The 23,825-nt window shown below is 40.5% G+C and overlaps 1 protein-coding gene across 11 annotated transcripts in view; it reads right to left on the reverse strand.

Annotated features, from left to right (window-relative positions):
- Positions 1-23,825, reverse strand: part of MARK1 (microtubule affinity regulating kinase 1) — a 119,263-nt gene that overhangs the window by 32,540 nt on the left and 62,898 nt on the right. For 9 of the 11 annotated variants that reach the window (XM_073338840.2, XM_073338843.2, XM_073338839.2 and 6 more), the window contains exons 4-7: positions 16,871-16,919; positions 15,660-15,725; positions 12,715-12,785; positions 7,562-7,618 (exon numbers count right to left, since the gene is read on the reverse strand). In XM_073338840.2, the coding sequence (XP_073194941.1) occupies positions 7,562-7,618; positions 12,715-12,785; positions 15,660-15,725; positions 16,871-16,919 (243 nt within the window). Of the gene's footprint in view, positions 1-7,561; positions 7,619-12,714; positions 12,786-15,659; positions 15,726-16,295; positions 16,429-16,870; positions 16,926-23,825 lie in introns of those variants that run through there. The other 2 variants (XM_073338846.2, XM_073338848.2) reach the window with 2 other exon arrangements.

Genomic DNA, 23,825 nt, shown 5'->3' on the forward strand with positions numbered 1-23,825 from the left:
TAAAGATCAACATATAAGTGTGCATCATTTGTTGATAAGAAAAGTTACATTTTCCAAAATATACGATTTGACTGTTTGACATTAGAGAACAAAGGAAACAAACCCTGTGAATGCACTACTTAGAGTATTGCTATTTAAAATATTCGGAGTCCAATTCTGAGGTGCAAATAAAGTTAAATTCAAATGATTTATTGTTCAGACAATAATTTACAGTGCATAAAGCTAGACAGCAGTTAAAACTAGTTGACTGAATTCAAAAGCAATCTAGTGCTTCTAAATTGACAGCTTTGGCCTAGAAGACTTAACCAGTTTGATTCCAAAGGATATAAATGGAGTCCCAGGCATGTTGCCATGTGTATGGGTAGGTGTGGGAAGAAAAGGGGTTGATTCTCATTGATTAGTAAAGCATGCTGATTTGCAATTAAATATAACTTTTACACTAAACTTGGTACATTTTGCTAACTAGGAGGATACACTACATCTATATGCATTTATTTAAGCAGTTACGTAGATTAAGATATTTATTCTTATTTTTACATTTTTTATTGTGTTAGAAAATAGTGAATGATGCATTTCGTATTTACTAGATGATTAATTATTTACTTGTGATTTATGTCACGCTGCATTTGGATGAAAATTGGAATTCAAGTAACTGCACGAAAACAGCATTATAATATTTTTTATCGGTTAAATAGAACTACCTTAAACATGTCGCATATGTAAGAAAAAAGGTTGATCAAAACAAGTTTTGCATGCAAAAATAACTGGTTTATTAGACAAAGGAGGTATCTTTAGTTAGTAAATTTAACGGACTGTTTCTGGTCACCATGTCCTTCTAGATTTTTAGAACTAGCAGATCCTCTTCTCACACCTCATTTTTATTTAAAGACTGGAAGAGGAAAACAAGTTTTCCTAGTTTTTTCAACTCTCAGTCAGACTCGACTTTGAACTATATTGATTGGATAAACTGAAATGAAGAAAATATTCTCTGCACTAGGAGAAGAGGTTACTGCTATCAAAAGCTGATTTAGCACTTCAACAAATGGTTCCAGGTGCCTAGCCAGTGACTTCCACCAGTTCAGTGGTTTGACTTTCTTTAAAAACTTCTGCAACAAATATGTATTGCTTAATTACTTAAATTTAATTATAGTAAGTTTAAGCCTTACTTAATTTTTAAACAGGTTTATTTTTTAAAAGAAAAATAATTTAAATATTGTTTTATTTTAAATAAATAAATCCATCTTAAATTTTAAAAACTTCCGGTTCTTTCTACCCTCATTTAGGACTTTAAAACACAAGTGTCTGCTTGGACAATAGATATTTCATGGTACTTTCTGTACTTTATTTCAGCATCCTTCACCAAAGTTTCCCCTCCTCCATCGTTACTCAGCATGCTTTAATAGCAGCAGCAGCAGCCAGGCAAATCTCAGAAACATTTACACTTCAGTAATGTGCTGTCTGTATTTACACAGGTGGACTATAGGACAGTTACTATAAAAGTTTTGTCAGCTTGAGTTTGTGGCAGTCAGTCACATTACCCAGGAGTAGTGAAGCCACAATGAGTTATGCAGGTCAACACAAACAAGTGCTAAAGAAAATCTTCATACCACAGCATTCCCTCATCATTTGGATATGCCATGTGTTAAGGAGAAAACGGTTTTAAAAACCTATAAAATGTTCCTAAGCAGTTTGATTTTGATTATTTCTAGTATCCCCCTCCCTGCAAAGCCAGGAGCCTTAGTTACCATGAGTACAACTGTATACACCTCAGAGGGAGAGAAATTCAAAATTAATATAAACACACCTGTATAAATAATCAAAAACAGAAAACATCAAAAGTCTCGTGACTTTATGGAATTGAAGTAAGTGCTGGGTCCCACTGGGAAGCCAGGAATCTCCCACTTCCAAATGGCATAAAGTTCTCAAGTCTAACCCTGGAATAGCTCAAGACATTAGGCTTCAAGGCTGTCACATTTTAATATCTACAGCTACTGTTACTATCTCGGCATTGAATCCTACCATACCAGGTCACATACAGGTGCAACTTTGGAGGAAATGGCACAGCTGAGTGGAGGATGAAATACTTTTCTGCAAGGTTGATTATTTAAATCATCTCAGGGATTTGGAATGTTAGAATAGGCCCGGGCTTATTAGAGGGCAGAGGACAGGGAAATTTATCAAAAATGTATGGTAAGTACAAGTAGCATGTCTCTAATTTCTCAAAAGGCAATCCTGTATGTGTGTATTATACAGTATACATATAGATGCATATAAAATATTTTGTCACATTCAAATTTAGCAAAGATAAACTGCTAAAACAACAAATGGGTGAGATAGCTGTAGAAATGCTAATAATTTTTTGGTGAAATGGAATGTCTCAGCCACAATGCAGGGTTACTCTTCAGTTAACTGAAACAGCACTAATTTTGATAGTTGTATAATTCCTTGTAATATGCCAGTTCTGGAAGTGTGATTTGCTTAATTACTATATTGTTATTTCTCAGTGTCTGCACAGTGTGAAAATGCCTGTATTCCAATCAAATGATCGCCATAAGCAGACTGAAGGACTTGCATAATTGCTGAACAGCAAGTTTTCAATAATTTTACAGTGATTACGCAAGTAACTCTGATTGGATAGAATCCCTTTACTACGATTGGCTGTACTCAGAATTGAGCCTGTATGTCCATGAAGACACCACTAAACCTTCTCTCCCACTCCAGATGAAACTGAAAAAAGTATTTACTCAGAAAACAAGAATATGTGGCTAACAAACTGCTAAAAGGTGAACCGGTTGTTGGGGTTTTTTTTATGTTAATCCCACCCCTTTGACTCATTTTGTTCTCCAGGATCTCAGTATTGCTTGCACTGAACCCCATGGAGTTCTTTTAAAATCAAAGTGAACCAAGACTGGCCTTCCTCAACATTCCTTCCAACTACAGTCCAGCAAAGCTCTTGGCACACAATCGGTGTCTATTTGCCTTTACATTATTCACACTGAGAGAATCCCTGACTCTCCCTTCCAATTTGTTTTTAAACCATTTAAAAATATTGAGTTCTTTTGGAGAGAAGAACCTTTGCTAATCTGTGGGAAGTAATTAGGTGGATTGAAGAAAGATAATGAAAAGCAGGAGTGGGGGAAGGAAATACACAAGGAGAAAAGAAATTCTTGCTTATGTTAGTTTTTAAAAACTATCTTTAAACAATTTGATAGACCATTTTTGTAGCCTTAAACCTGGACTCTTCAAACAATTTCATTATAACTTGAGGATGCTTCCCGTTAACTTTAATCAACATACCCTCGGCTATACAGTTCAATCTTTGTTCTCTGAGTTTGTTCACCTCAGGCTATGACCATAATATATTAAAAAGGAAATATCCTCAAGTTATAACAAGCTCCTCTTTCTCTTTATTGGTTAATCCTTTACTGCTGATTCTTTTAGTTTTTTGTTTGTTTTTTGCGCATGCAAGAGACACCCCTGAAACCAATGACAAACACATTGTGGTCCTATACGGCAGCATACTGCCATCATGACTATCCATGTTCACGTATGTGGAGATGATGTGCAGCAGATTTATTACCTAGCTCAAAGCTTCTCTTTCTTCCCCCTTCAATAGCTCTTGGTAAATATAGGAACAACAAGAGGAGGGCATGTCTCAGGATGTTTTTTCTCTGGCTTGTAAAGTTTCAATTCCCATGTCATAGAAGTACAGTACAATTTGCAACAGGAGTCAAGTTTCAGAAAAACACATTCAAACTACCAATTTATGACAAATTTTAGTCCAATATTACATCCAAGAGAAAGAATGATTCTGCTCTTTCGTAACACAGAGTCACCATCTGAAAAGTGTGGCTGATTTACTCATACTGTAGCTGGATGCACCCTGAAGGACCTGTTTTGTAACAAAGGGCTGCTATAGTCTGTTTTTCATTCCTCAGACTTTTTATGTTTCAGCAGAATCAGGTACTCCTAATAAAAAGCCAATATACTGCTATTTGCTTTACTCTACTTAGTTCCACTATGCAAAGCAATAACATACTTTATGTAGCAGTTCAAAGCAAAGAAAAATTTCCGGAAATGCTTCAGGAAACCACAATACAGCAATACACTTTGATATTTGCTGTCCTCCTACTAAGCCAAAAACTGTAGTTTGTTGATCAACAATCAGAAAGGAAATGGGTATCAGAGTAGCAAAAGACAAGGAGGGACATTAGAGAGAGATCAGATGCTTAGAGACCCTTGATCAAGACCTCCTCTCAAGCAGAAGTTTTGACATTTCTTGTGTGACATCGCTAACAGATATGTAGGCTGTTGATTCCAATTGACAAATAGTTCTTGAATGTGAAGTTCTTCACAGATTATTCAAGATTGCTTGCAGGTTTTCTCCTAAGGCAATTGGAAAGCACATTCTGTAGGCCAAGAAGGTGGAGCGCCACTAAAGTTATGTTGCAAGTATAAATTCCCAAAGACCTGAGCATTGCATGAGAATATTTTCAAAGACTAAGGCCTGATCAGTCTTCGTATTTAACTCACATCCTTCAAAAGGCCATTCTTCTCTGGTAACCTGTAGCTCCCTAGGAACGCCAGACACTTGCAGCTAGGATGATTGTCTCATGTCAGCTGAGGTTGCCACAGACCTAGCTGCCACATCCAAAGCATCACGCTCTGCTTGGAGAACAAGCATGTAACATGCTGTCCTTCAGTAATCAGCTCTTTAAATTCCTCTCTGCAGTCCTGCGGGATTTTGCCAGTGAATGCTGCAATGTTTTCATTATTCAGAAAGTCATTTTGCCAACAGCAATTGATAGTTGGTGATTCTCATCTGAAAGCTTGCCGAGGAGTACTTTTTCCATCCAACAAGATTAATTTTCTGGACTCCTGTCCCAGGGGATAACTTGCTAAGGGCCCTCGTGTCCATCTTTTGTAGACTGCAGATACCACCAGGGCTCCTAGAGTAGAATGTGAGTAAAGCAGCTCAAATCCAGAAGACAGGACCTGGTACCAATGCTCTGCACTTTTTCATGTAGGAACTCTCAAGGCTGGTGTTTGCCAGAGCAGTTTAACAGGATCCAAAAGGCCTTCAATTAAAGGCATTCATTAGACAACTTGGCATGGGGGTGTGCAGCATGTCCAGGAGCTTGTGAGACCTCTCCTGGACCACTTCTACCAGTACCTCCGGTGTGTTTGTCTCCGTTCTGAGCAGTTCTTGGAAGGATCTGTACTCATCAAATTTGAGGCTGATTATTGCAGAACCACCTCATCAGGAGATGGTACATTAAGATTCTCAGTCTGAAGCTCTACATCAGAGCCACGATGCAGATGCTCATCAGTAATGAAGGTTCTTGAATAGTTTTGGGTGCTACTCTCTGTAACAGCAGAGATGGAGCTTAGATCTGGCCATGACACAAATGCTGCTCCCCTTGTAGACTGAAAACCCCATACGTCCAGTACTATCAAAGGTGCTGGTAAGCATAAGGACCGGGGGGGCCATGGTGGAGGACACCAGGAATTAAGATCCCTAGGTCTTTTGGAGATAAGGTAACAATAATAAACCCTGGATTCCCTTTCAAAGATGTAAGTCATTGTTCATGACCCTAGTGAACAAGAAGGCTCTTTGCTATCATCAGAAGCTGAGGGCTACTACTCCTGAAGTAGTGGAGCTGAAGCAAGATTCGTAGTAGGCAACTCTCGTCCCTTGTTCTAGCCAGTACCCGTCTGCGAAGTACATGGTACCAGAGGAGGAAAACCTTAGTATTAGCTAACAGTGGTGAGTTGTTACAGATAAGACAGATCTCCTAGTACCACAAAATTCCTCAGTACTGAGAACTCAGATGCCAAGAGGTGGTGAATCCACAACACTGGTACCAGGGTGGTTGGTACCGAAGATGCTAATACTGTATGCTTCAGTGCTGCACAAGTAGTACCTGGTGAAGTTTTTCAGTCTGAGGAGACCAATACTGGGGCTCAGTGACCGGAGTCCAAATGGGTCACAAAGGGACCCAGCAGACAAATGCAGAAGATTTATGCTTCTTAGAGCTAGTTTCCATTGTAGGAGAACTAGATCTTCTCCCTTTAACATCAGAATGCCTCTCTTCCCCCTTGTCATTAGAGGTGAGAAAGAAGACTGTTCACATCCAAGGAGCAGCCTGATGAGGAGGTGACAGCAGTACTTTCAGATGACAACTGATCAGGATTTTCTGCCCCAGGGATCTTGGGGTCTTAGGATGGATACATGCATTTTTCCATTAAGAACATTTTTAGATATGTCTCACTAGCTTTCTGCATCCTCATTGAGAATGATTTACAAATTGATCATCTGTCAATAACATGCCCTTCCCCAAACATGAAACACATTTGGTGTGTCCAAAGTTAAGAAGCATTACTGCCTCGTTGGAAAGGCAATTCTGAAACCTTGGCAATTTCTGCTTCACCATAGCAAGCAAGATGCTGTGCTGGGTAGATCCAGAGAAAAACAAGTTCCCTACAACAGGTACAGAAAATAAAGAGGGAGGACAAAAAGAGGAAACACTACTCTAATCACTAACCTAACTATCCTCGCTGACAATAACAATTTACAAAGAACAATAAAGGCTGCACAGTGAGTGAAAGCAGTCAGACACTGCAGTACTCCAACTCTGGACCACCAAATACTTAGAGAGAGTGAAGAAGAACAGATGAAAAAAAACACATCTCTTACAGATTTTTAAAAGACGTGATCAGTTTAAGCATTTTACTATAAATTGTCTTAATCTAGAAACCATGATAGCTGGCAGCATTTATGACTATAATAAATATGCATTAAAATGAGCTTTTTCATTTTCAATTTGTGGATATTTGTATATCATTAGTATGGGTCATGATTCTGTCACAAAAAGAAAAGGAGTACTTGTGGCACCTTAGAGACTAACAAATTTATTTGAGCATAAGCTTTCATGGGCTACAGCTCATTTCATCGGATGCATTCAGTGCATTTGGATTCTGTCACAGGTATTTTGAGTAAAAATCCCTGACGTTTACTAAAAATACCTGGGGGGAGGGGGAGAGGGGGAGAAGAGGACAAGCAGAGTGATGCTGGGCCTTGCAGCCGCTCCTGTCCCGCCACTGCTCCCCCGCAGCAGGGGCTGACCTAACCCTGATCAGCTGCTGCTTTGGCAGTCACAAGGCTGCTCTGACCATACCCCAGAAGTTACAGAGGTCCCAGAAAGTCCTCCATGACAGAATCCTATCCTTAATCATTAGCTATAATTTTTGGTCTTCTGGTTAAGGCACTAAACAGGGACTCTGGAGATCTAGGTTCTTTTCGTGTCTCTGTCACAGGCCTCCTTGTGATGTTGGGCAAGCCACTTAATTTCTATATACCTCAATTCGCCAAGTATGGAATGAAGAAAATAGTACCTCCCACCTTCGTGGGGGTATTGTGAAGATAAATTCATTAATGTGTTTGAAGCATTCATACTACAGCAATGGCAGCTATGTGGAAAGAGAGATAGGTGAACTTGCTCTAATACTGTCAATTAGTTATGTTAAAAAAAGAAAAAAAAGCAAAACCACAGAAACCTACCTTGAGGTCACGATGAACAATGCACTTTTGATGGCAGTACTGCACAGCAGATACAATCTGAAACACCAACATTTTCAATAAGAATTAATTTGAATCCCTATATAATTAGGGTTTTTCATAGCTTATACTTAATTTTGCCTCCTAGTATGCATTAGTGGAGAATTAAGTATTTTTACATACAGGGAGTGTAAAAATCCTTACAGTAATTGATGTTCTCTTGTTTGCACATCCCCAATGCCGGAGATCGGGACTTTTTTTTTTTTTTTTGGACTAGCAGTGCTTACCAGCCTGAGCCTGTGCTTCCAGCGCCCTTGTACCCCCTTCAAGGTTATAAAAAGTTATAACGATGGAGTCTTTTACCCCCTCTGACGTTTTTGGAGCTACAGCCTTTGCCAAAGGTGTAGGAGAGACAGAACTTTAATACACAGAAACACCCAGAGCTCTTTTTAGTAGAGAAAGAGGTCTGCACACAAAGAGAAGGATCCTGGGAGCCCAGATTTGAGACTGGCTTCAAACATTTATGGAAAAAGTACATTTTCAGCCTGGCCTCTTTGAACTTCTGTATTCACTTTCAAAACGCACAGCAAACTGAGCATTTGCTAAATATACGCCCTTCCCCTAAGCAAAATAAACATTCAGTAGAAGGATGGAAATACCACATAAAGGGCAATATTTGAAACCGGGCGATTTTGGCTTAGCAATGAAGACTGAGAACGCAGTACTAGGCAACCAAGAAATTAAGAACAAAGTTACCCAAATGAAACCTATACCAAATATAATTCCTAATTTATGCATAAATATTTACTAACTAATCCTATGCAAAACACAGAAAAAATGGACAGCACTAGTCATTTCATCTCAGCCTATGCCACAGTTAGAAGTTACTGAGAGGTGGCTAGCCCACATTGACCCTTTTCTACCCTGGGGGGGGGGGGGGGGTTTGCACAAGGGCTCTGAGCTGCAAGCGCAAGCGAACAAGTACTGCTAGTCCAAAAAGATCCAAATCTCCTGTGTTGGCAGCGCACAAACACGCTAAAATGGAATACTTACAGACAATCACTCAAAGAAGAAATATACATTTAAAAACGTATCCACTATGTTTTTATTTTCGCGAACGATATGCCATAACGTTTATATCCTATGCTATTAAGCTGCCACATTATAAATTACTAATTTGTTAATATTAATCTTTTAACCCAGAGGACACACTCCATAAACAGGAAAAGGTATTTTTATGTTATTTATCCTTCTAGGGTTAAGCATCCAAAACTTCAGGATAAAAGATTTCATTACATAAAACATTCCTCAAAGTAACAGAAATTTTCAACATATGAAGGGAATCACTTTAAATTAATTTAGCCCATTGAATGTGGTATCATTCTAGTCAAATTACTTTATTCAATACAGTACTAGCAAATGCTGTTAGAATGACTATATATCACAAACTAATGTAATGAAGATTTTTAAAATTTTAATAAATATAGAAATTCCCACTTTCAGACTCTCTCCTCGAGTTATCTCAAGTGCCTATACAAAATGCAAGAAGCCTGGGAAACAAGCAGGGAGAACTGGAAGTCCTGGCACAGTCAAGGAATTATGATGTGATTGGAGTAACAGAGACTTAGTGGGATAACTCACATGACTGGAGTACTGTCATGGATGGATATAAACTGTTCAGGAAGGACAGGCAGGGCAGAAAAGGTGGGGGAGTTGCACTGTATGTAAGGGAGCAGTATGACTGCTCAGAGCTCAAGTATGAAACTGCAGAAAAACCTGAGTGTCTCTGGATTAAGTTTAGATGTGTGAGCAACAAGGGTGATGTCGTGGTGGGAGTCTGCTATAGACCACCGGACCAGGGGGATGAGGTGGACGAGGCTTTCTTCCAGCAACTCACGGAAGTTACTAGATCGCAGGCCCTGGTTCTCATGGGAGACTTCAATCACCCTGATATCTGCTGGGAAAGCAATACAGCGATGCACAGACAATCCAGGAAGTTTTTGGAAAGTGTAAGAGACAATTGCCTGGTGCAAGTGCTGGAGGAACCAACTAGGGGTAGAGCTCTTCTTGACCTGCTGCTCACAAACCGGGAAGAATTAGTAGGGGAAGCAAAAGTGGATGGGAACCTGGGAGGCAGTGACCATGAGATGGTCGAGTTCAGGATCCTGACACAGGGAAGCAAGGAGAGCAGCAGAATATGGACCCTGGACTTCAGAAAAGCAGACTTTGACTCCCTCAGGGAACTGATGGGCAGGATCCCCTGGGAGAATAACATGAGGGGGAAAGGAGTCCAGGAGAGCTGGCTGTATTTTAAAGAATCCTTATTGAGGTTACAGGGACAAACCATCCCGTTGTGTACAAAGAATAGTAAATATGGCAGGCGACCAGCTTGGCTTATCAGTAAAATCCTTGCTGATCTTGAACACAAAAAAGATGCTTACAAGAAGTGGAAGATTGGACAAATGACCAGGGATGAGTATAAAAATATTGCTCGGGGATGCAGGAGTGAAATCAGGAAGGCCAAATCACACTTTGAGTTGCAGCTAGCAAGAGATGTTAAGAGTAACAAGAAGGGTTTCTTCAGGTATGTTAGCAACAAGAAGAAAGTCAAGGAAAGTGTGGGCCCCTTACTGAATGAGGGAGGCAACCTAGTGACAGAGGATGTGGAAAAAGCTAATGTACTCCATGCTTTTTTTGCCTCTGTCTTTACGAACAAGGTCAGCTCCCAGACTACTGCACTGGGCAGCACAGCATGGGGAGGAGGCGACCAGCCCTCTGTGGGGAAAGAAGTGGTTCAGGACTATTTAGAAAAGCTGGACGAGCACAAGTCCATGGGGCTGCATGCGCTGCATCCGAGAGTGCTAAAGAAGTTGGTGAATGTGATTGCAGAGCCATTGGCCATTATCTTTGAAAACTCATGGCGATCCGGGGAAGTCCCGGACGACTGGAAAAAGGCTAATGTAGTGCCAATCTTTAAAAAAGAGAAGAAGGAGGATCCTGGGAACTACAGGCCAGTCAGCCTCACCTCAGACTCCTGAAAAATCATGGAGCAGGTCCTCAAGGAATCAATTCTGAAGCACTTAGAGGAGAGGAAAGTGATCAGGAACAGTCAGCATGGATTCACCAAGGGCAAGTCATGCCTGACTAATCTAATTACCTTCTAGGACAAGATAACTGGCTCTGTGGATGAGGGGAAAGCAGTGGACGTGTTGTTCCTTGACTTTAGCAAAGCTTTCGACATGGTCTCCCACAGTATTCTTGCCAGCAAGGTAAAGAAGTATGGGCTGGACGAATGGACGATAAGGTGGATAGAAAGTTGGCTACTTTGTCGGGCTCAACGGGTAGTGATCAATGGCTCCATGTCTAGCTGGCAGCTGGTATCAAGTGGAGTGCCCCGAGGGTCGGTCCTCGGGCCGGTTTTGTTCAATATCTTCATAAATGATCTGGAGGATGGTGTGGATTGCACCCTCAGGAAGTTTGCAGATGACACGAAACTGGGAGGAGAGGTAGATAAGCTGGAGGGTAGGGATAGGATACAGAGGGACCTAGACAAATTAGAGGATTGGGCCAAAAGAAATCTGATGAGGTTCAACAAGGACAAGTGCAGAGTCCTGCACTTAGGACAGAAGAATCCCATGCACTGCTACAGACTAGGGACCGAATGGCTCGGCAGCAGGTCTGCAGAGAAGGACCTAAGGGTTACAGTGGACGAGAAGCTGGATATGAGTCAACAGTGTGCCCTTGTTGCCAAGAAGGCCAATGGCATTTTGGGATGTATATGTAGGGGCATTGCCAGCAGATCGAGGGACGTGATTGTTCCCCTCTATTCAACATTGGTGAGGCCTCATCTGGAGTACTGTGTCCAGTTTTGGGCCTCACACTACAAGAAGGATGTGGAAAAATTGGAAAGAGTCCAGCGGAGGGCAACAAAAATGATTAGGAGACTGGAACACATGACTTATGAGGAGAGGCTGAGGGAACTGGGATTGTTTAGTCTGCGGAAGAGAAGAATGAGGGGGGATTTGATAGCTGCTTTCAACTACCTGAAAGGGGGTTCCAAAGAGGATGCATCTAGACTGTTCTCAGTGGTAGCTGATGACAGAACAAGGAGTAATGGTCTCAAGTTGCAGTGGGGGAGGTTTAGGTTGGATATTAGGAAAAACTTTTTCACTAGCAGGGTGGTAAAACACTGGAATGCGTTACCTAGGGAGGTGGTGGAATCTCCTTCCTTAGATATTTTTAAGGTCAGGCTTAACAAAGCCCTGGCTGGGATGATTTAGTTGGGGATTGGTCCTGCTTTGAGCAGGGGGTTGGACTAGATGACCTCCTGAGGTCCCTTCCAACCCTGATATTCTATGATTCTATGACTCTCCTGTTACTCAAATGACTGAATGGACTTTGATCAGTTTCCCAAAAATATCACTTCTAAGAAGAAAAAAAGCATGTAGTTTTGGACCAAATGGAGAATTTTAGAGGAAGTTGTGAACATGCGACAAAAAATAAGGCTAAAACATAACTAAATTTAATTTTCTCTATTACATAACCTATAATGAAATGAAGAGATTTGTATGAGGAGACTTCAGCAAATAAGTTAATTTGATATTAAGTTAGTTTCTTTATATGGTTATTTTGCATCTTAAGTTTGAAAAAATGAAACACCAAGTTATATAAATAGCTTATTATATCTAAATAAACGAAAGTGCACAAGTAAAACCTGCCCCTAATCCTCTTCGCAGTAACCATACATGAAGATTAGTACTCAGGAAAGAAGTGATGATGATAGAATATTTTAAAGAGTACCCCTAATAAAATACATGATTTATTATAAATGAGTAAACTAAAAGTTTATATCGCCATATAACAACCTCACTGAAGAACATCTGATTATTTCAGGATACTCAAAGAGTTAATAAAATCTGGAGTGAGTCATAATGAAAGAAATTTAGTTTCTCAAGAATATCCATTAACAAAAGCTTAAACAGTCTTACTATTTTTAAATTATGCTCAGGAAATAGGTATTTGCCTCCTGAGGGATTTTTCCATTCTAGCTTTAATACACATCACTACAACTATGAGCTTTCACTTTTTAAAAAAATGTGCAAATATTTTTGAGTTAAAGTTCATTAAAAATACTGTAAACAGAAACAATTTCATACCTGCCTAAATTTTGCACGGGCCTCCTTTTCTTTCATTCTTCCATGTGCAACTAAGTAGTCAAACACCTCTCCTGAACCAGAAAAAGATGAAGCATAAGTTATACTGCTCAGGCTTTATTATTTATACCAGACTATCAAGAAAAATACCCACATACCATGAATTTGGGCCAGATGCTCAGCTAGTGTTTACAGTTGTAGCTCCATCAACTTCAATAGCGGATATGACCCTCTATGTACAAAAAACCTCAACATATATATTGTGACAAAGTTCCTCCTCTGCCTTGGTGGGTCCTGCGCTTATTGGCAGATTTTCTCGACTCAGAGGTTCACAGCAGCCCTCAGTTTGGCCACTTTCATGGCTCAAATCTGCCATTCACTCAGTTAGCCTCATCACTGGCCAGCATGGGGAAAAGGAAGAAGAATAATGCCTGCAGCCTCTGCTGATCCACCTAGTGGATCGGGGAACAGGCCAGAGACCTTCCCTCTGGTGGAATCCACAGTCCAGTTCAACTCCTCCAATATCAAGTAAGGAATTGGGGGGATAGAGGGATGGGGGGAACCCGGGCCCGCCCTCTACTCCGGGTTCCAGCCCAGGGCCCTGTGGATTGCAGCTGACTACAGTGGCTCCTCTAACAGCTGTGCGACAGCTACAACTCTCTGGGCTACTTCCCCATGGCCTCCTCCCAACACCTTCTTTATTCTCACCACAGGACCTTCCTCCTGATGTCTGATAATGCTTGTACTTCTCAGTCTTCCAGTAGTATGCCTTCTCACTCTCAGCTTCTTGTGCCTCTGGCTCCCAGCTCCACGCACGCACACCAAAAACTGAAGTGAGCTCCTTTTTAAACCCAGGTGCCCTGATTAGCCTGCCTGTCTTAATTGATTCTGGCAGCTTCTTGACTGGCTGCAGGTATTCTAATCAGCCTGTCTGCTTTAATTGATTCCAGAAAGTTCCTGATTGTTCTGGAACCTTCCCTGTTACCTTACCCAGGGAAAAGGGACCTACTTAACCTGGGGCTCATATATCTGCCTTCCATCACTCTCCTGTAGCCGTCTGGCCTGACCCTGTCACAATATGTGTAAAAAGCCACCCACCCACATTACCGACTGGGCTTATCAAGGAAAAACACTGTCTGCAGGTTTCAGAAAACTAACTAGTCTGTTTATTAAAACCATTTCAAACATGCCCACAGTCCTGAGGAGGAGAGAGGGGGAAGCAGTCAGGAAAGATTCCTTTTTACTGCTTGTATTTGTTTTCACTGTTCAGACAACATAGTTACTGCAGACCTACAAGAACAGATTCCTTCCTAGTAAGACTTCAGTTTTTTAAAATTCTTATATTAAAATGGGCATTAAATGAAAGACCAATTTAAAGTGCAGTTAGAGTAATAAAGAATACTACTGTAAAAGGGATAAGGTTCTAGGCGTAAGGGGTGGCACCTTATACACCAGACTTGCACTGCATGTCTTCACATCACTTTTATTTTGTGAGAAGTTTAAGGCCAAAAAGTTCTTCACCAAACGGCTCTCAGATTTTCATTGCTAGGGGTCCCTCTCCCCGACGGTATATGACAAACAGCCATCTCCAGTTGGTGGAAGCTCTATGCCCTTTCTAAACAGCCATTTCCCCATCTAAATGAGTACCAATTGTGTTCCCAAAATCCACCTGGCTTTCTTTTCAATCTGCCTGGCCAGCTGTCCCATGTTCTTATCCCCAACTCCCAGACCTTGCCTCTGTTACACTGCTCTGACACAAGGTGAAGACGAGAGGCAGGTGCTCTCTCTATTGGTGATGTAAGTATAAGGATGGGAGACACACAAGGCCTGAGCCTCTGCTAGAATGAAAGTCAGATTATCTCCTGGTATATTATCAAAAAAAAACTACACAAACATCTGTAAAATAAAGTAATCTACTATGCATAACACTGTTAATTGACAGCAGAACTGTACCTTAAAGTTCTGGTTAGGGACTCTGTCATAAACAGAGAAAAGGGTAGCATAAAATCCTCCAGGGCAGCTGTACTAAATCGCTTTACCAGTAAGGGATTAAGAAGCTCAATAACCTTGTTGGCACCTGACCAGAAGGACCAATAAGAAAAGAAAAGAAGATACTTTCAAATCTGGTGGGGGGAGGATTTATTTGTGGCTCTTTTGTTTTGTTCCCTCTCCAGACGGAGACAGAGACCAGGCAGGTACAACATCTCCTGAAAACATACCTGAAATGAACCATCTAAAATTACAAAAATTGTAAGTAAGGCAAGAAAATGCATTAGGTTATCCTTTGTTTTGGCTTGTGAATTTTCCCTATGTTAAAGAGGTAGTTTAATTCCTGTTTTGTAACTGTGAAGCTGAGTCAGAGGGGAATCCTTTGTGTTTTAAATCTTTTTATTTACCCTGTAAAGTTAACTTCCATCCTGATTTTGCAGGTGTGATTCTTTTACTTTTTTTTTTAAATAAAGTTTTTCTTTTAAGAACCTGATTGATTTTCAGTGTCCTAAAAACCAAAGGGTTTGGTCTGTGCTCACATTGTTAATCAATTGGTTGGTATTTTATTCTCAAACCTCCCCAGAAAAGGAGGTGAAGGGGTTTGGGGGGATAGGGACTCCAAGTGACCCTTTCCTGAATTTTTGTGTAAATCACTTTGTGGTGGAGCAATACCATCCAAGGACAAGGAAAGGAATTTTTGCCTTGGGGAAGTTTTTAACCTAAGCTGGTAGAATATAAGTTTAGGGGTTCTTTCATGCAGGTCCCCACATCTGTACCCCAGAGTTCAGAGTGGGGAAGTAACCCTGACAGACTCCATGAGGCAGACAGACAACATGCAATACACAAGACGTAACACAACCCCAGATGTCAAGATTGGTTTCAGTTGGGTATCTGTGCATGAAGATTTACTTTCCACTTTTCAGTTTACCCACAAAACTGGGAGTTCAACAACTACTTACCCCCACTGGCATATTCCATTACCAAATACAGTGTCTTTTCTGTTTCAATAACTTCAAATAATTTTACTGAAATAAAAAGGAATGAAAGCTTGCATCAAACAGCAAAAATTCATCAAAATTTTTAAAATACAGCCCAAACACTTATTCTTTAAATTAATAAAATTTATTAACCAGTGATACCACCAAGCCAGAAGATTTAAACAGTTTTGAAAAAAGGAGAATTAAGTTGTAAGAACATCATGAATATATAAAATCTTCTACAACTTTCTCAGGAGTATTTCACAAACACTATACAAAAATGAAATTCATGCTGAAATTAGTGTTTAGTTCCACACAGGAATTCTTACCAAAAAAACACACAAAAATCCCAAGTAAATTACTTCTCTATTCCAACCGCTCCCGGTTAGAGAAGTTGTGGAGTTTTGATCAACTTAAAAAGACACAAAGTTTTGGTGCCAAACGGAGCAGGTATTCTAACTGAAAGGCTTTCCCAATCAGATTATAATACTAATAAAACTACCACGGTCACAGGTGGGACGGAGGGGGACCAGTAGGAGCTTAGAATGCTGGAAATGCAGCACACTCAGCTCTAAAAATGGAGACAAGGGAGTACCTATTATGTAATAACTTGTATACCTTGTCCATACCTTGTATGCAACAAGCCCTCTGGCCGATTCAGGAACATTAACTGTCTCTGGAACAAGACTGTCCAGCCCTCCTCAGCCAGAAGAATTGTCATCACAAAGTAGGGCTCTGAAGGTGGGGGGAACTAAAGCAGAAAGGGAAAATTACATACTTTGTAACTTGGTTTCTCTGAAGATAGCACTTTGCAGGTTTCTTGGTCCTAGGTCCTAGTTTCTTAGTGAGAGTGGCAAAACTCATTAGCGCAAAGGCTTTTTAACCCATCTGAACAACAGTAAGAGTACGAGACAGATCCCCTACTGGCCATCAGACACCACCTCCTTGCTGAGTGTTAGCCCTTTCCTCTAATTGAGCAAGTTATCCTTTACGAGCCAAATTTCTGCTTGCCTTACTCATGCAAGTAGTCCACTGAAGTAAACAGGACAAGAGCAGGATCTGGCCCTGAGTGTACATTGTTCATCCATCTTAAAGATTTAATGGATCAATAAAAACAAGTATCTAAATATATTCAAACAAAATAGATAAGAGTATAATATTAAAGTCACCAGAAAAACAAATCCAATTCCTACCTATACTGGGATGATTCAATATCTTCATTATTCGTACTTCTCGAAACAACTGTTAAGAAAACAAAACAGCTTTATTCAAACTATGTTTACTGGGGAAGAGCTACTTCAGACATGTTTCAGAGTAGCAGCCATGTTAGTCTGTATTCGCAAAAAGAAAAGGAGTACTAGTGGCACCTTAGAGACTAACCAATTTATTTGACCATAAGCTTTCCTGAGCTACAGAGCGAGCTGTAGCTCACGAAAGCTTATGCTCAAATAAATTGGTTAGTCTCTAAAGTGCCACTAGTACTCTTTTTCTTTTTACTTCAGACATGCTACTTTATATGGGGAATGGAAGGTGAAAGGCAATTTAAGTAGATATTAAGATAGCCTTTTATGTTATAATCCAGTACTAGATACAATTACATTATTCACTGTACTAGACATCAGACTCATTTTGTGGACAGCGCTGTACTACATTTTTATTATAACGTTTGGCTGGGTCTAAAAACCTAGGGCCACGTACTACCTTCAATGCACAACAAAACTGCACTTGTTTCAAAACAAGGTATGCAAAAATATATGTAGGCTCTTATATAGTAACAGCTTTTAGAGTTTCCACTGGCTTGAAACAACAAAGGGCATTTGCAGGACCTATTGCTATTTCTGCCCTTTGCTTATTTGGCTATTTGCATATGCAACTAATTACCCAGTCTGTGTACATAACTCCGTGTGTGTGTGTGTGTGTGTGTGTGTGCGTGTGCGTGTGCGTGTGCGCATGACTTCATGTTTCTGGTGTTGGGAAAAAACTGGACTGTGAAGTATAACTAGGTTTTAGGGGGTAACACACCACGAAGATGAATGGAATCAATTCACACATACCAGAGCTGAACAATACCTACATCAGGTCACATCTGAAAGAGTATACATCCATAAGGGCTACACAATTTTTTAGTTTTAAGACCATATAAAGTCTGCCAGGCATGCAACAGCGGTAACAACTGATGATTCTTTCCACCCCCGCTCCCTGCCCTTACTGAAATTGAGAGATGTCTTGAAAATCTCAGCTTTTATTTAACAAAAATTCTAGCACGCATGGTTGCAGAGAAAAGCTTGAAAAAGTGAAGTGAGCATACCCTAAAGGCAAAAAAAACCAAAAGGCAAATTAAAAAAAAATCTGGAGTTCCTTTAAAGTCATGATTTTTGAACATTTGGAGTTTGACAATACTGATAACATCTGAGATTTCCTTCACTGAACAATGAACATACTTCTGTTGTCAAAGGTATTCTCTGTGCTTGACTGCTCTCAAGCCTTATGCTTAGGATGGATGTGTTGTAGAAGTCCTGAGCAGAAATACAGGAAAGCTTTGGCAAACTGTCCGCTGTCTCAGAGACTATGAATGCTACATCCTGTCCCTTCTTTGACAAAAGCTGGCAAAATCCACAAGTGAGGTTCAAGAGCAAAGACAGCAGTAACCCCTGGACACCTCTGGGGACTTGGGACTGAGGGAAATTTCCAAAAGAAAGGGTATTGCTAACAGAGAGGAAAACTGCTAACCCTCCCAAAAAGATTAACTGCCTTTTTTGTATTCTGCAAATAGCACAATCTAAAAATAGCAACAATCACAATTATTTTCCTTAGACTAGATTGAAGATTTTGTACTCAGTGCACATCCTTTAGTTTCTTAAGTCTTATTAAAGATAATGGCATTTGCACAAGTAGTAGAACTCCATAATTCTGCTTTCATTTGGTGCTCCCCTCTTCTTAACTACAATTAATATGATTTTGAAAATTAAGCTTTTGATCAAACAGAAGTCTCACAAGTAGATATTTACACTGGTTAAATGTTTCTAGCAGGACATTATCCTTTCTCCTTATATAAATGTTCAACAACTGCCTTCAAAGAAGAAAAAAAGAATGTATGTGTGAATCTGTCTGGAGGGCGGGGGGAAAAAGAACCAAATGAAAGGCAACATCCTACAGTTTGCATTAGTTAATTTGGATCTATAAATAGGGCTGTCTGGTAAATAATATTGTGCTTGTATTTGCGTTACAAAGTGTTTTTGCTTTTCCATTAACTCAATTATTCCATTACTAATATGTCACATAGACTGTTTTATGTTTTGGTATTTTGATTTTGTACATTACATCTGAATTTTTCACAATTATGAAAAGCAATCCAATTAAACAAATTTGTCTGAAATGACCAGACGCAAGACAACAAATCTAAAGCATCAACCTGTAGAGCATGAAAATTTCTGAAGAACTTCTAGGCAGATATCTGAAAAACTGCAATATTGGCAGGAAGACAACAAAGACAGGCTGCACAATATAATAGTATTAATGTCTAAATATAAGTTACTTTTAATGAACTCATGTCTGCCAAAGCAGGATTAAAACGTTACACTTCTATAAATAAAAGGATTTAGAATCTGGAAGAAAAATCCTAAAGAAATACAATTTTACACATAATCTGAAGTATGCAGTAATCGTCAATATTATGCACATTATTCTGTTCAAAGATTCCAAAGGGATTAAAAGGTTTATTAATTAGTTTAAGACTCAAATTGATTTCACAGTGACTGACAATTTACATGATATGCAAATATACAACACGAGAAAGGCAAATTAAAAAGCAGACCAAAAAATCTGCTTTCCTAAAGCCAGGTCATGAGAGACTAGAACCATAAAGGGATTTAGGCACCTCACTGCTGCTTTAGAAACATAAATCCATAATTGAACTCCTCAAAAACCCCGCAGACACTTATACTCCCTAGGTGTCTAAATTTCAACCAGAGGTCATGCACAAAATTGCCTCAATCCTGTTGCCTGGCACTTAGCTCATACCTAAGCCCCAAAAGAATCCTCAAACTATGCATTCCTCTGCCTCTCTCACCTGTGAGGTTGAGCTGGTAGGCACATTATGACGAGTACACACCAGCAGCAGGTGATAGGAAGAATCCCATGCACCGCTACAGACTAGGGACCGAATGGCTAGGCAGCACTTCCGCAGAAAAGGACCTAGGGATTACAGTGGATGAGAAGCTGGATATGAGTCAACAGTGTGCTCTTGTTGCCAAGAAGGCCAATAGCATTTTGGGATGTATATGTAGGGGCATTGCCAGCAGATCGAGGGACGTGATTGTTCCCCTCTATTCAACATTGGTGAGGCCTCATCTGGAGTACTGTGTCCGGTTTTGGGCCCCACACTACAAGAAGGATGTGGAAAAATTGGAAAACATCCAGCGGAGGGCAACAAAAATGATTAGGGGACTGGAACACATGACTTATGAGGAGAGGCTGAGGGAAGTTGGATTGTTTAAGTCTGCAGAAGAGAAGAATGAGGGGGGATTTGATAGCTGCTTTCAACTACCTGAAAGGGGGTTCCAAAGAGGATGCATCTAGACTGTTCTCAGTGGTAGCTGATGACAGAACAAGGAGTAATGGTCTCAAGTTGCAGTGGGGGAGGTTTACGTTGGATATTAGAAAAAACTTTTTCACTAGGAGGGTGGTGAAACGCTGGAATGCGTTACCTAGGGAGGTGGTGAAATCTCCTTCCTTAGAAGTTTTTAAGGTCAGGCTTGACAAAGCCCTGGCTGGGATGATTTAGCTGGGGATTGGTCCTGCTTTGAGCAGGGGGTTGGACTAGATGACCTCCTGAGGTCCCTTCCAACCCTGATATTCTATGATAGTGATACTTCCCCTTTTTACCCTATAGCCTAGTGGTCACAGAACTCACCCAGAATGTAGGAGACTTGGATTCAAATCCCTGTTCAGCCTAATGTGGGACAGGAATTTGAAGCCATGTCTCCCAGATCCCTGTTGAGTTCCTTATCCACTGAGCTATAGGGTATTCCGGGATGGGTGTCTCTCAATCTCTCCTGCTGAAGCTGTTCTACTTCCTATGAAATACTCACAGTCATTGGAGCAGGGACTGGAACCTGGGTCTTCTGAGTGCATGCCCCAACCAGAGAACTATAGCCATTTTCACTCTCTCAGACCTACTAAGTATTTTATACAAAGTGGAACAGCTTCAACAGAAGCAATTGAGAGATCCACTCCACAATATCCTAGAACCCAGTGGTTGGGGACTCACCTGGGATATAGGATACCTGGGTTCAAATCCCCTGCTCTGCCTGATTTGGAGCAGGGAACAGAAACCAGGTATTAGACTCTCCTATATTCCAATGTTAATCAGGTGCAATGTGGTGGCACACTGCATATGGCAAACAGCTGAAGCTGCATACCACTTTTTATTACAGAAACTTTTCGAACACCAAGTTCCAAACTCTAAAATCTGGAGCTACACATTAAGTAGATGTCTTGGCCTCAGCAACATGGTTATTCAGTCTCTTCCCTAAAAAACTCCTCTCCTTACAACTGCCTGTTCACAACTGAAGCTACCCAGTATAGGACCTATCTGTTATAGAATCCGTTCCAGGCATACTTTTCTGACGGCTTGTAAGCCTGCAGTTGCTGGTCTCTGCCACATTTCAAGTGGCCTTTTAGCTGGTACCTTGCTCTGTCCCAGCCTGTAGGTATTCCTAGTATGTTTTCTCTTACTATGGAAATTCAGTTTCAAACCTAACTCACAACAGTTAAGTTATATAGACACACCAGGCATATGTACTAAAATATTGTTATGATGGGTACTGGGCAATCCCACCACCTCATTGACGCTATTGGGCTGGACCATTTGCCTTCCATTCTGGCTAAATAAGGGAACAATTAAATGTCCCTTTGTTTAATGATAGCTGAAACAATGGAAAGTCACTGCCCAAGGAATAGACAGCATGCAAAAATGGGCATGGCTGGGCCATGCGGCCCTAGGAGGTTGTCAGGGGTTTGATAACAAATGTAGGAGATTGATTTGATTGCACTGTATGTTCACAAGAAAAGAAGAAACAGAAAGGCCAAAGGAGCACACAAGGGGTCAACACTTGTTGACCCTGAGAAAAAGCTAAGAGAGCTTTTGGATAGCACTCTGGCTGGAAAGAGGCTTGGAACTGTGAGCAAACAAGCTATCTCCTGCTGTTTGGCTCTACTGTGTTCAGGGAAACACCACTATGTACATTCTTTGTAAATAAACAGGCTTGCATCAAATAATTTGATCATGATTTCATCATTAATGTCTCTCCCCATCAGAAGCAATCCATATGACCCCGAATATTGGCTAACAATATTAAGGCATTGTGAACAAGTTGAAAGAAGGAATTCAAGGTGCATTTTTCATTCTGTAGAACAATTCAATAATACAGACAATGCAAGAGAGAGAGAGAGAGACTGACTATGTCTCTACTCCAAGCTAAGGGTGTGATTCCCATGCTTGTGTGCACATACACACGCAAATACAAACAGCGGTGTAGCCACAGTAGCAGCAGAGGCAGCGGTGCTGCTGAGCTATGTTGAGTACATGCCCACCGGTTGCAGGCAGGTTTGTATTCTGCAGGGCGCAGTCCTGCCGTGCTACTGCAGCTACGCTGCTACTGATGCTAACCCGAGCTCCGCGAGAGGCAGCATGACTATGGGAGCACAAGCAGGGGAGTAACATCCCTCATTCATAGCACAGACCCAGCCGGAGAGAGGGATGGAGAACATATTTAAGGTTAACGGCCAAGGCATCCACTACGTAGTTGTGTAACTTATGCCGCAGGTATCAATATCAAAAAGGTGTATGTAAGCTACAGCCACTTGAGTCTATCATGTAACTCTTGGGCACACGACCATATCTACATTTTTAAGAGGCATATTTTAATCAACAGATCATATTTAGTTTCTTTCAAAAAGCAAATTAACCACATTGAAATTTGGCCAGAATATTGGGACTAATACCCCTTTTCTTGTAAGAAAGGCTATAAAATCTCTAAGGATTACAAGTTCAGAATCTGAGTTTTCAATTTTGTCCGTCCCCCCAAAAATGGCACCTTCACAGTATAACCATATCGTTCTCAGACATTTGGTTCACCACTGACCCAAAGAGAAAAGAGCTCTCTGCTAAATCACCAACACTATTTCCTGCAGTGCTCAACCTTGCTTACTGCAGCTTGTGAGACCTGATGAGATCACAAGGTAGTAGGTTTGCAAGTTACTGGCAGCACATGGAAAACACTGACACATAAAAGGTTATACAAAACCCGTAATTAAAGCAAATTTTATTCAATACTAGTTACATGAATATTAATCATGGCATTTACAGCAGAATAAAGGTTCTCTAATTATGGGAAGATTCCATGGTGTGCTTAAAAGCACACCGGAAGTGGGGAAAGAATGTGATCAGCTACCCAAAAATCAGGTCTCTAAGCCTAATGATTTCAAGCATTCAGATCAAATCACACCAATTCGTTCTGGCCAAGAGTTCCAGTAAAGGTAAAAATACCAAGACACTGGTGAGTTTCTAACAAAGTTCCCAAGCCAATACGATTTAAACGTAAGAGAAAAATATTTTAAGTATGAACATTACTAACCTAATTCATAAATTCTATTTAGGAAAATTGACTTAAACTACAGATTGTCATAACCAGAACGTGCGGTGTATCTCTCTCTTCTCTTTTGGCATAAACACAAAATAGAAGGTTAATGTCTTCTTGAAGATAAACAGCATTCACTTAAATTTAAACTATGAGTAGTCACTTTTGATGACCTAATTCAAAACAATCTGAGCTAACAAACAAAATAATTATTTTAACAACAGTCTCTCTGCCTTCCACATTACCCTCTCCAGTCTACCCAAAAAACGGGCTGCCAAGGTCATCCTTCTCAAACATCAGTATGACAGTATCCTTCATCCTTAAATCCTACATTGGAACCCCCTCCTCTACCACACCAAATTCAAGCGTCTTGTCATTTGTTCAAGGCCCTGCAGAAAACAGACCACCCTTACCTGTTTTCACACTGCCCCTTCTCCCATCACTTCTACTCCAAAAATCAGGCTACTGTTGCCTGCTTGTTGATCAGATTCTCACATAAACATCTTCT

The sequence above is a fragment of the Lepidochelys kempii genome, chromosome 3 (genome assembly GCF_965140285.1).
Source record: "Lepidochelys kempii isolate rLepKem1 chromosome 3, rLepKem1.hap1, whole genome shotgun sequence".
In the NCBI taxonomy this organism is placed as follows: domain Eukaryota; kingdom Metazoa; phylum Chordata; order Testudines; family Cheloniidae; genus Lepidochelys; species Lepidochelys kempii.